The following is a 13,797-nucleotide window of genomic DNA, read 5'->3' as shown; positions in this document are numbered from 1 at the left end:
AGGACCATCATGGTCCTCTTGTTCTGTTTTGTTATGAAAATACGCCTGATAAATAGCTATACACTTAATAGTTTAATGCCAATGTGCAAAATTGCAATCATTATTAAAGTAAATCTTTATATAATTATGTCTCCTACCACACAGTGGTGTAGGAGACATATTGATTTACTCCTTTCTGTGTGTGTGTCTGTCACAAATTTTGTCTGCACTCTAAGTCAAACATTTCTCATCTGATCTTCACCAAACTTGAACAAAATGTGTTTGCCAATAAGTCCTCAGCCAAGTTCGATAACTAGCCAAATCGACCCAGGTTATAGCCCTTGACACTTGATGACCAAAGCACTGAAAATTTGATAAGGCAGTTGAGTGATAATCAAAGCACTGAAAGTCTGATAAGGCAGTTAAGAGATAATCAAAGCACTGAAAGTCTGATAAGGCAGTTGAGTGATAATCAAAGCACTGAAAGTCTGATAAGGCAGTTGTGTGATAATCAAAGCACTGAAAGTCTGATAAGGCAGTTGAGGTTTTGGTGCATGGTTGACTCATATACTACTATTCAGATGTTTAGGCAGTTGTGCGAGACATGCGCTTTTCTCAAAAGCAGCTCTAGTTTCTTTAATGTTCCTTGAGGGAACTTCTATCAAGGATGGCTGTCCTGATTTCTAATAACCATAGCTGCCATGTCCGGGGCTTATAGATATGTAGGGGACACTTTGAAACTTTCGTTTGAAACTTCAGATTTTAGAGTAATTTCACATAATCGCTCCTTTGGTGACCCACTTCCAAAATAGTTGAATCATAACCATAGCCCTAAAGAAACAGGTTTGAGCTGTGAAACTCATGTGAGGGATCTAGGATCATCAAAACCGTTACCTTTTGAATTTTTCTCAGTAAACATTTTAATTATGAAAAGTGATTTGTATCTGTCATATTTTCTGTATGCACATTAACTTCTGATATAAAATATTATGAGATGAGGGATCATATGTAATCTAAGACAAAATTAATTGGAAGTTGTTTGGATGTGTTTCTCGTTGGCGGATTATTAACATATTGCTTTTTATGATATAAAGGTCTACCGTACGTGTGATCAAATCCTGGAGAGCGGGTGTGGGAAAGACATTATTTAAACACAGGAGGGAAGAGGAATTGTCAAGCCTGAATAGAGGGGCAGTCAGATCAGACACGGTGTCTATCCCACTGCAGGAGAAAACCATAGATCTTCATTATGTCATCCAAAGACTCCTAGAACATACAACACGTCCAGAGGAGGTTACTGCCAGACTGTTTCATATAGATGTATCTCATGAGGTAAATCTTCATGTGAATTAATGCTAAACCAGTAAAACACTTTGAAGCAAGTAACAGTCAGATGTAATTGGGCATCTGTTGCTGAGGGGTTACGATCTCTTGTCCCTCATCACAGCAGTTTTGAAACTTCACTGTAATAGATTAATGTTAGGTATCTGTTCAACTAGTTGGCACTACGTTGGTGGTTATACTCGGGTGCCCACCTTTGCCTCAACTAATGCCTGGATGATGCTTAAGTGTCTTTCTCCATTATCTAAAGCTGGAAATTCACCTTATGACCTAAATTATGTTACTTTGAGTTAAACACCAACTGACATAGTTGCAGCCAGATGTAATATGGTAAGTCTTTGTGTAGAAATCTAGAACATTCATCACATCTGTTGGAAGTGACTGTAAGATAGATGTACTTCGGAAGGCAAATTAGAATATAATAAATCAGGTACCGTAGTAACTGTTATGGTGTACTACATAGTATTGGAAACAACAACACATCCAGAGAAGGTGACAGCCAGACTATCTAGTTTTATATAATGGGATAATATTTAATGCCTTAATACAGGTGTATATATATGAATCAAAGAACAGTGGAAACTGCATCAAGGCTGGTTATGATGCAGCTCATGTGGTATGTACCTTTGTAATAGAGCTTCAGTAATTATGACATAATTTACATATAAGGGAAATGAAGAGCTGACTGTTTCACTTTGTTGGATCTCAAGAGATACATATTACTGACACTAGATACTTTGAATAAATTGAACATCTGAGGGAAATGACAGACTTCCATATTGATTTATCTCATGAGGCAAGTCTAAATTTAGATTAATAGGACACATTTCTGTAAAAATGTTGTGTTTTATTAAAATGAATATTTTCATAAACAGGTGGAGAATGGTGTAGATTATCTACTGTTCAACCTGCTTGTACTTGGGTGTCTGATGGACAAGACTGGATTTGTATGGAGAAAATCTCCAACTGACATTTACCTGATTGAGACAATGCCTTTAATGTATCAAGCTACAAACAGAAGGGTATTTGAAATTTAATTTGATTTCTTGTCATCTGGAAATAATTTTATTAAAAGAGAATGAATAATTATGAAGAATTTAGTATAGGCATTGTTCCAAAATATTTAGTTATTAGTTAATATTTCATTTTGAAAATTTTCAAAATATAGGAAAAATTTTACTAGTACCATTTCATAATGAAGTGTTTCCATGAGCAAAGTCTGATAAAATGCATCTCATATAACAATATAACATATGTAAAAAATCTGTGTCCAATTTAACATTGTAGCTTGTTAATATTCTGCCTTTTGGGTCAGTTGATTTGATTTCACCTAAGGAAACATACCGGTAATATAAATTGGGCCATTAATTCAATGAGGCATGAAATTAACTGATTGCCATTGTAATAATTATTATAACTGAAATGTTGTCACCAATAACTAATATGATTATTTGTATCCTGTAGAATAAAAGTCATAGAAACTTATGGTATAGAAAAACATATTTATTTTCAAATTCCAGGGAGCAGACCTTCTGTATGTACATCCAATGTTGAGTATTTTACCGGACCTGACTTGTAGATCACCACAGGAAAGCCTGCAGATCTATCTCAATGTTAGGCCACATGGTAGTAAATTTTATATTGCTCTTTGTTTGCTGAAAAGCATAACAAGTGAGGCTTTGTGAATAATTTGATATTTAAACTCCCCAGTGGTATTTTACCCTTGTGGTTTCTAAGTTTGTGACCACTGTGTTCCTCTTATTTGTTGTGTATGTGTTTTTATCCCCCGCCGATGAAATCGGGAAAGGGGTATTGAAATGGCATTGTCCGTGCGTCCGTCCGCAGCCATTTCTCAGTAACTAGCATATAGAATTTCAGGAAACTTGAAATAAACATGAACCAACATACTGCGATGATGCCCGTCAAGTTTTTTTTTTGATTGGTCAATTTTCCTTAGAGTTATTGCCCTTGATTTAATGAAAAATGCCCAAAAATGTCCGTCCGCAGCCATTTCTCAGTAACTATCATGTAGAATTTCATAAAACTTGAAATAAACATGCACCAACATACTGTGATGATGCCCGCCAAGTTTTTTTTTTGATTGGTCAATTTCCCTTAGAGTTACTGCCCTTGATTTAATGAAAAATCCACGTCTGCAGCAATTTCTCAGTAACAAGCTGGTAGAATTTCATGAAACTTGAAAATGTGATAGGTATTTCAACAACAACACGTATTATGTATAGTTTTTTTTATCTCATCAACGTTTCGGCTAACGCCTTCATCAGGATAATACACATACAAATATAAACAACGGACATGACGTAAAACTGATAATGTAACGTCAAATGGCGGGAAAACGTTAATCAAAATATCAAAATGCAAATACATATAATTATATACATATAATTAGTACAAGGTACTATCCCGGATATGAAAATACTAAAAAATTTTTATGAAACTTGAAATAAATATGAACCAACATACTTCGATGATGCCTGTCATTTTTTTTTTAATTGGTCAATTTTCCTTAGAGTTATTGCCCTTTAATTGTTTAAAAATCTACAGACTTGTACATAACAAACCAACCAATTGGTAGAATTTCATTAAACTTCTTTCATTCTTTTCCATGAACATTTATTATAAACATGTGAAGTTGTGTACCCACACCTGGTCACCACCTTACCTTGGTCACCCCCCTCCCCCTCCCCCCCCCCCCCCCCTCAAACCTTCCATGAATATTTATCAACATGCAAAGTTGTACCATTCCACCACCTCACGCCTCCACCCAGTCATGCCCACCACCCAAAGCATGCATCATCCTGCCCCCTTCCCCCCCCCCCCCATCATTTTTTTTTTTTTTTTTTTTTAATTTTTGATTTTCCATCAATATTTCTAATCAACAAATGATGTTTTGTACAGTCACCCCCGCCGCCCCCCCCCCCCCCCACCACCACCACCACCAAAAAATAGCATTCATTTTCTGTTAAATTGATTTTGACTAATGAAATTATTTGCCTCTTAGTAACATCCTTAACTTTTTGTCGGATATACTGTTTTGCCATTCCTCACCACAAACCCTTTCGGCGGGGGATACCAAATCATCAAATTTGCTTGTTTGTTTTACTTTGTCTAAATATTCTTGTGTACAAAACAAAATGATAACAATGGGTATTTCAGTTTCCTTATAGAGAACCAGAATTAAATGAAACATTCCACTTGTTTGTACTGTCTTGCCGTTACAACTGTACATTTGTAACAGTTTTTGTGATACTGGTGTTCCAACTGTACCTTTAATAACAGGCTGTTTATTGAAGGTCAAATGAGATATGTGAGAAGCTAAACATAATCTGTGCTAGGATTTGGATTTCTTTGTGAAAAATGTTACAAGGAATCATGGAAATGTACAAATTTGCTCTTTGAATATGAAAGAATGATTATATTAGTATTAGTATGCAGAAGTTTGATTTTATACACCAACATTTTGCCATTATTATATATTTATTTTGTAAATATTTGCTAATTGCAACTTTATCATTGGCTAATGGTCAAACTAGAGGGTTTGAATATTCAAATCGCCCAATTATTTTAGAAACATGTAAAATATGATTTTATACAGAATGACATTATATACCTTTTGTTTTAAGTCAGTAAGTTTATGCTGAATGATTAAATGCATCGAAGAGATGCTGTTGCACTTATTTAGCTAGATATCTATATCATGTTCTTAAATTTTTTCAGACTTCAAAGAGTCGGATCAGTTGTTTGATGAAAAACAGTTCAGAAGTTCAGTTTTCCAAAGAACATTCCAGTATTTACTGCGACTGGACCAGAGGAGACAACTTGGTGACGTGCAGCCTCACAACCCAGAAGGAAGTCCCCAGACTTGTCTGCAAACATTACTAAGGTGAAAAGTCTTCATTTGCAGGTTGTTTTTTTTTTGAAATCAGAAATGCAGTTCTATAAATTAATTTACTTGAGCTTTAGATAGTATGAATATACTATAGTTAGAAATCGTCTAGTATGTATTTGAAATTACTTATTTAGAAATAGGTCATACCATTTTTGAAGCAGTTAGCTTGAAAGTAAGGGTTGTGTCTGTTCAGCTGTAAGCATACAAAATAACTAAGCTAGCTGTAAAAAATTTGACTTCAAGGACAACCATAAGCTAGCAGCTTTCTGTCGAGTTTCTTAAAGACTTTTTTGTACATGTTTCATGAGTTTCTATTGTAAGGTATGTTTAAACATAAGAATTTGACTTCTTACTTAATTCTTTTATATTTTGCAATAGTGACACATTGTTCCATGGCAACATAAGCAGATTTTCAGTGCTTTTTGATCATCGGGCAGCCTTGTAAACAATTCATTATAAATGTACATTTTATAGGAATACCAAGTAAGAATATATATATGAAAGACTTTAGAAAGTTTTGTTTTATTTTACTTCCTCTGAAAATCGAAAAGTTCTGTGTATGATTTACAATACAATCATAAGATGTTATTTTACAGGCATTGTGGATTAGAAGATCCATCTTGGTCCGAGCTTCATCATTTTGTTTGGTTTCTTAACACCCAGCTGGTAGATTTTGAGAACAACATGTTTGTTAGTGCTGCAGCTGCAGAAGATCTTCCAGGCTTCTCCACATTTGTTCTGAGATTCCTGATTCAGATGTCAAGGGTAAGACAAAAAGTTGACACAAAATAAAGAAGCTGTAATAGTACTTTGTAATCTGAAAGAATTTGCATGGAGTATATTAGAAAGTGAAGTATTTAACCAGGCTCAATTTTGCTTCAACTTAGAAAGAGGTTCAGTAGTTTACTTTTGATTAATGGTAGATCTAAAATGTTAGTATAACATTGCCCTAAAAAACCTCAGCACTTTGGTTGCACTTGAAGCTTTATGAAAACATCTTAGTTTGTGAGTGCTTAAACGCTGAAAATCAGTTAGTACCCTTTACCATGTTCAGGATTTTTCTACACGTTCATTGGATATGAGTGAAGAATCACCCGGGCTTAGACCAGAACCTCAAGTTAGAGAGGAGCGTATGGATGATGGTGAAGGGGAGGACATTGAGGAAAATGGAGATGACCTACATGCTTACCAGATGAGAAGGACCTGGGAAAGCAGGTACTAAATGTTGGGTTTTATTTTTGCCACGATACTTTTTTCCCTTGGGTTGTTATTCAAAATAATGGTATTATTCACTTCAACGTTTTGCTTCTTTCCTCCTTTATTATCATGTTGGGTAAGTCTTAGGAAAGATTTTAAAGTAGCCAAACATGAAATAATGTAGAGGCTGAACTTTTCAGTGGGTGCTGAGTCATGTTTCTGTGGAAAGTTTCATTTTGCTTATTTATTGATTCTCAGAAAACCACTGAGCCAACTGCCAGATGTGCTTTACAATAGGTACAACTCTGTTAGTTCAGTTTTAGCTTGAATATTTGAAATTATTCATATAGTGCTTTTGTTGTCACCCTTTTTGTCAGGGTCTGCATCCTTAAAATTTTGCACATAAGCAATGTTCTCTAAAAGTCCTGGGCCAAATGCTTTCAAACTTTACACATGTTTTCAGCATATGTCTTATAGAATTTAAGATAGTTATAAATACAGGCAACCCTGTCTGTAAAGACCATGGTTTGAAAATAAAGAACGTTGTCTTTGTTAATGGGTGGTTTCTTAGCATCGGTACTTGTAAATTTATATAAAGAGAAAATTGCAGTCTTTATAGGTAGGTTTTAATGTTGTAACATTTCTTTGTAGGTGATCTTTAACAAAGGTTTCACTTTGTTTTTAGCTCACCTGAGCCAAACGCTCAGGGTGAGCTATTGTGATCGCTCACTGTCAGTCCACACTTTCCTTTAAACAACATCTCCTCCTAAACCACCAGGCCAATTTTGATGAAACTTCACAGGGATGTTCCTTGGATGGTCTTCTTTAAAAAAATTTCAAAGAATTGAATTCCATACAGAACTCTGGTTGCCATGGCAACCAAAATGAAAAACTTTAAAAATCTTCTTGTCCAAAACCACAGGTTATAGGGCTTTTATATTTGGTATGTAGCATCATCCAGTGGTCCTCTACCAAGATTGTTCAAATTATCCCCCTAGGGTCAAATATGGCCCCGCCCTGGGGGTCACATGGTTTACATAGACTTATATATAGAAAACTTTGAAAATCTTCATGTCCAAAACCACAAGGCATAGAGCCTCAATATTTGGCATGTGACATTATCTAATGGTCCTCTATAAAGGTTGTTCAAATTATGCCTCTTGGGTGAAAAGAGGCCCCCCGGGGGGTCCCAAATTTTACATAGACTTATATAGGAAAAAACTTAAAAAATCTTCTTGTCTGAAACCATAAGACTTAGGCCTTTGATATTTGGTATGTAGCATTACCTTGTGGTCATCTACCAAGAATGTTCAAGTTATGCCCCTGGGTTGAAAAGAGGCCCTGCCCTCGGGGTCGCAAGTTTTACATAGACTTACATAAGAAAAAACTTTAAAAAATATTCTTGACTGAAAGTTCAATGCCTAGGCTTTTCATTTTTAGCTCGACTATTCGAAGAATAAGTAGAGCTATCCTACTCACCACGGCGTCGGCGTCACACCTTGGTTAAGTTTTTCGTACCAGTCCACATTTTGACAAAGTCTTTTGAGATAAAGCTTTGAAACTTTCAACACTTATTTACCATCATCATGGCCAGTTATAGGCAAGAGCACATAACTCCATCAATGATTTTGGCTGAATTATGGCCCCTTTTGACTTAGAAATCATGGTTAAGTTTTTCGTACCAGTTCATATTTTGACAAAGTCTTTTAAGATAAAGCTTTTAAACTTTCAACACTTGTTTACCATCACCATGGCCAGTTATAGGCAAGAGTACATAACTCCATCAGGGATTTTGGCTGAATTATGGCCCCTTTCGACTTAGAAATCTTGGTTAAGTTTTTCGTACCAGTTCATATTAAGATAAAGTCTTTCAAGATAAAGCTTTGAAACTTTCAACACTTGTTTACCATCACCATGGCCAGTTATAGGCAAGAGTACATAACTCCATCAGGGATTTTGGCTGAATTATGGCCCCTTTCGACTTAGAAATCTTGGTAAAGTTTTTCGTACCAGTTCATATTTAGACAAAGTCTTTTGAGATAAAGCTTTGAAACTTTCAGCACTTTTTTACCATTACCATGTCCAGTTATACGCAAGAGCACATAACTCCATCAAGGATTTTGGCTGAATTATGGCCCTTTTTGACTTAGAAATCTGGGTTAATATTTCGTACCAGTTCATATTTTGACAAAGTCTTTTGAGATAAAGCTTTGAAACTTTCAACACCTGTTTACCATCACCATGTTCAGTTATAGGCAAGAGTACATAACTCCATCAAAGATTTTGGCTGAATTATGGCCCCTTTTGACTTAGAAATCTTGGTTAAGTTTTTCGTACCAGTTCATATTTTTTGTAAAGTGTTTGACATATGGCTTTTAAACTTTTATCACTTGTTAAGTATAGTAGTCTCTATCTGTAGGAAAGAGAACATAACTCTGTCATCTATTTTGGCTGAATTATGGCCCTTTTTGGACTTTGAAATTGGTTCTGTTTTCATACAAGTCCATGTTTTGTCAAAACTATTTGACATATGGCTTTTAAACTTTGGACACTTGTTTATCATTATGATTTCCATCTGTAGGCAAGAGTACATAACTATTTTGGCTGAATTATGGCCCTTTTTGGACTTTGAAATTGGCTCATATATTGCCATTTAGTGCAAGACTTATCGAAATCAAAGTAATACAGGAACATTGTTTGTCTAATCTATTTATTTCTTTTGTCTGAATATCCGTGGAAATATTTTGACCCCATTCTTCAATCAGTTCTTCGAATAGTCGAGCGCGCTGTCATCAGACAGCTCTTGTTGGTATGTACCATTGCCTAGTGGCTCTCTAACAAGATTGTTCAAATTATGCCCCTGGGGTGAAAAGAGGCCCCGCCCTGAGGGTCATTTAGTTTTTATATGAGTTATATAGGAAAAAATACTTCAGCAATTATCTGATCATATTTCTTAGACTGTTTAATTATAATTACCTGATGACCCCAAGTAATTAGGGGTCACTTGACTGTGACCTTGACCTACTGACCTACTTTGTTGTTTTTTAAGATACAGCCTTGAAATTTGAATGACATATACAGTTTTACACACCGATCTTAAAACTGACTTTCAGTGACCATGAATGTGACCTACTGACCTACTTTCTTAATATTTTAGCATCAGTTTGACATTTGAAACTTGTAGCTCATATTACTCAGGTGAGCGATCCAGGGTCCTCATGACCCTCTTGTGTTAGTAATAAATTTTAAATACATGAATTTATACTTCCTTTTTTTCAGTCCACATCCCTACTTGTTCTTCAACTCAGACAGATTTACATTCACCTTCCTTGGATTTTTCATTGATCGAGGTTCAGGAAATTTGATTGACCAGCAGACAAGAACAGTACTTGAACATGGAATAATGAAACAGAATCTGTATGATTCACTTGTCAGAAACCATGCTCCCATGCAAGAAAATTTTGATGCTCTTCCAAGGTAAAAATCTACTGGACATGTGCAAGTTTCTTACCTTCAAGAATTAATAATTATGTGACTGAAGAGAATTTTCAAAAATAGATGTAGTTTGAATTGATTTGAATAGTGGTTACTTTGAAATGAATGGTTTTGGAGGCAGTTGTTTTTGTACTATGGTCAATTGTGTTCAGTTAAGTGTTTGTCTGTAATGTCTTTATTAGGAAAGTTATATGAAATGTGTCTGTTGAGTATATTTTATAGCCTTGGGTATATATTGGAAGGTTTTGTTTCTGTATTTGGCAGAGATCAGAAAATCATGAAGTTATGCAATGTCATGGGCATTGAGTTGCCTCATGATCCAGATGATACATACGAGTTGACCACAGACAACGTGAAGAAGATAATGGCCATCTACATGAGGTTCAGGTAAGTTGATAAATAAATAGCAGAAAATTGAATAAAGTTCATAGCTGTTCGAGGTTAATGTTCAGTAAGGCTTTAAATTTTATGTTAAAATCAAATGAAACAGCTGTCCCATTAAATGTAATGCATAATTGCATGGTAAGAAAAGACTGCTTATGAACTTAATATACGGTTAGAGCCATAAAGGGAGGTAATAAATTACAATGGATTCAATTAAACTTTCTTCTTTGTTAACCAATATTCAAACATTTGACAGAAAACAACTATTAATTAAGAAATTAATATCTTTCATGTTCATAACAAACACATGGCAGTCAAATTATAAAGAAAGGCATTATAAGCCTTTAAGGGAGTTAAGGTCAAACTCGGGCCAAATTTAGAGCTCAGTGAAAACTTGTAAACACTGCAGGTATATTGAAGTATGTGGTACACTTACTTTTAATTTCTCAAATGCTGACAAATATTTCATTTACAAATTGGTGATTCAGTATCACTTCAATTTATGCGAATTTATCAATTTAACAAGTTTGGATAATTTGTGGCCGCATCTTTCTATCTAAATGTAAGCCTGAATTTTGTCACATGAAATGACCCAGGAAAGACAATGTAATGAAAATTCTAACAACCAATCATGCCTGCACACTTGAATAAACTTAACGCAAATTTCTGGAGCGCTATATATATCTATCCGGACAATAGCTATATTTCTGCCGTGCACTATACCACTGCAATCTTTGTCATGAACAATATACGTACCATAATTTCACACCCATTTCTGCCATACAGTATGGACCAGCAATACAAAACAAGTACTAATACTACAATAATTTAGCAATATTTCTGCCATACAATATGGGATAGCAATACAATAAAAGTACACTAATTTAGCAATATTTCTGCCTTGCAAAATACGGACTAGCAATATTCTGCCGTGTAGAATACATGTATAATAAATTAGCTATATTTCTGCCGTGCACAATACGGATTAGCAATATTTCTGCCGTGTACAATACACGTAAATAATTTAGCAGTATTTCAGCTGTGCACAATACGGACCAGCAATATTTTTGCGGTGTACAAAACACGTAAATAATTTAGCAATATTTCAGCTGTGCACAATACGGACTACGTGTAAAATACACGTAAATAATTTAGCAATATTTCAGCTGTGCGCAATATGGACTAGCAATATTTCTGCCATGTACAATACATGTACAATAATTTACCAATATTTCTTCCATACAATACGACACAGACACTAGCATTTTTCTGCAAACACTATATCAATATTCGGTCCTATCGAAAGGAAATTTACAATGCCAAAGAGACACATAGGAGATACCAAGCATAGCAACAGCTTGTGGGCAAAACCCAGTGCTCACAGAAATAACTAAATTTTGAAATGTACTCCAGTAAATTCACCAGATCAAAGAATATTCCACCTAAGTAAGACCAACGACCTGGCAAAGTATTTGCTAGAATATTTATTTAACAAAAAAGAAGAATACCATTTTTCCATGATACCCTGTGAAATTGATCCCCGGCTGTCAGAATCTTTATGCAGGCCCTTGCTAAATGCAGATCTGTAAAAATGTAAACCAAAACCGAAAGTAAAGGCATATAAAAGTACAACTGCATCTTCTGATTGAAATTAAATTATAGTAGGTTCTCATGTAAAACAAAAACATTAATTGATGCCTTGGCTATATTACTTCAATCTAGAGATCCTGGTTGCAAATGTACCTATCAAAAAGACCTGTCAGTCTGCAATGTAGCCTCCCCAAATTGGCTGTCCTGGTTCGAAGTGGTACATGTAAAATGTCTTTGTAACAATTACCTTTCTGATATATCTAAATTAATGAGTTTATGTTGACAATAAAGCATAAAAAATTGCATTGCTTGACATTTTTTGGATGTACATTTAAGTTTTTCTTTCCTGGAATTGCTATACGCTGTAATGCAGTTAGCCCTAAAGGCAGTATTAATGTTATTGGTGGCAGTAATGTTACATATACCCATACATGTGATACGTCCCGGATTGTCCGGGATTGTCCCGGAAATTACATACTCGTCCTGGTGTCCCGGACAGTCTTGAAATGTCCCGGAAAGATAAAAATACAGGAACAAATAAAAATAATCCCCCCAAAAAACTTGTTTTTTTTTGTCTATAAGTTGTTGAATTTTACACAATAAACAGTCCCCGGTGTCACATTGTTTATTCCTAATCAGTTCCATGCCCTGGAGCAGGACACGTGTTGATTAAGTCCGCTTTGATCACGCGACGATCTTTTGATGACACTGATTAAGTTACAGTCTGTTATTATGATGACTCTGATTAAGAACTGACAGGATTATGCAATCAATAACTGTAACATTTAAGTTTTTCTTTCCTGGAACTGCATGCTATCCGCTGTAATGCAGTTAGCCCTAAAGGCAGTATTAATGTTATTGGTGGCAGTAATGTTACATATGACATACCATTATATATGCTCAGCGTACTGCCTATAGTAAACTTCGATGCTGCCATTACGTACTGAAACTGGTGTCAGGGTAAATATCTCCACGCACTTTTTCACATCGAAGATTCAAGTCTTTTGGTTAAATTACGTGTAAATTCAACCCATTTAAAATTCTACATGTATCTTAATGTTTGCTTTATTATAGCATGTATAAAGTCTGACCTGAATTAAACCCTATATTAACATGTTCTCCCTTATAAATATTTCTGTTTCGAATTATGCCTGACTGCGATATCATCTGTGAATTATAAATCGTAATGTAACCAGCTGAGAAATTATAATAGACACACCACACCCTACACTTTCATTTCCATTTTCGTCTATATTTGTAAGCCTGAATTATTTCTTTAAACCAGTGATAGAAAGCATTATGTTGGCTTCACGGAGCCGACATGATTTTTCGTCCATTGTGTGTTATTACCTGTAATTTCCTCCGAATCTGGAACATTCGACTTGTCAGTACGTTGCCCCTTTAGATTAGCAGGATGTCCAGCCTTCCTGCAAAAGCCTTTAACATGGCCTGGTAGTTTAATTTCTCAAGATGAATTCAGATTTAAAATTAAAAATTTTGTGTCTGTTTCATCTGACATGTTTGCGAATGATAATGTGATGTCAGAGATAGGTTTGCTGTTGTAACCGAAGCATTCCAAATGACATACATTATAATGACAAGTCGTCTAAAATTAGCATTTATCTAAAAATATCAACGAGAAAAAAACCCAGATAATTCCTGGCCTAAATAACTTCGGATTTATTTTCATTCGAAAATAATCACTATTATTTTGCTTGGTTGTATTTTATGCTTCCAAACAAAATTCTTGTAAAACTTATTAACCATCACAACACCAGTCTTTATGTGCTGTTTTGTAGCTGTAAAAAGTCTCCCCTTTCTAGGGAAAATGAGGGGTTTTGCACATTGCACTGCCTCTGTTGAACAGACTCAATCAAACCCAGTCCACTAATATTTTGCTT

At 35.1% G+C, this 13,797-nt stretch overlaps 1 protein-coding gene across 1 annotated transcript in view; it reads left to right on the top strand.

Moving 5' to 3' along the window:
• Positions 1-13,797, top strand: part of LOC123552655 (E3 ubiquitin-protein ligase rnf213-alpha-like) — a 128,875-nt gene that overhangs the window by 39,507 nt on the left and 75,571 nt on the right. The window contains exons 18-25 of the mRNA XM_053540034.1: positions 1,074-1,311; positions 2,196-2,342; positions 2,841-2,946; positions 5,059-5,224; positions 5,827-5,995; positions 6,285-6,445; positions 9,707-9,904; positions 10,187-10,309. Coding sequence (XP_053396009.1) covers positions 1,074-1,311; positions 2,196-2,342; positions 2,841-2,946; positions 5,059-5,224; positions 5,827-5,995; positions 6,285-6,445; positions 9,707-9,904; positions 10,187-10,309 — 1,308 coding nt within the window. The remainder of the gene's footprint in view (positions 1-1,073; positions 1,312-2,195; positions 2,343-2,840; positions 2,947-5,058; positions 5,225-5,826; positions 5,996-6,284; positions 6,446-9,706; positions 9,905-10,186; positions 10,310-13,797) is intronic.

The sequence above is a fragment of the Mercenaria mercenaria genome, chromosome 4, assembly GCF_021730395.1.
Source record: "Mercenaria mercenaria strain notata chromosome 4, MADL_Memer_1, whole genome shotgun sequence".
Lineage (NCBI taxonomy): Eukaryota > Metazoa > Mollusca > Bivalvia > Venerida > Veneridae > Mercenaria > Mercenaria mercenaria.
Note: the sequence above shows the minus strand (reverse complement) of the source record. Positions and strands in the feature narration are given on the sequence as shown.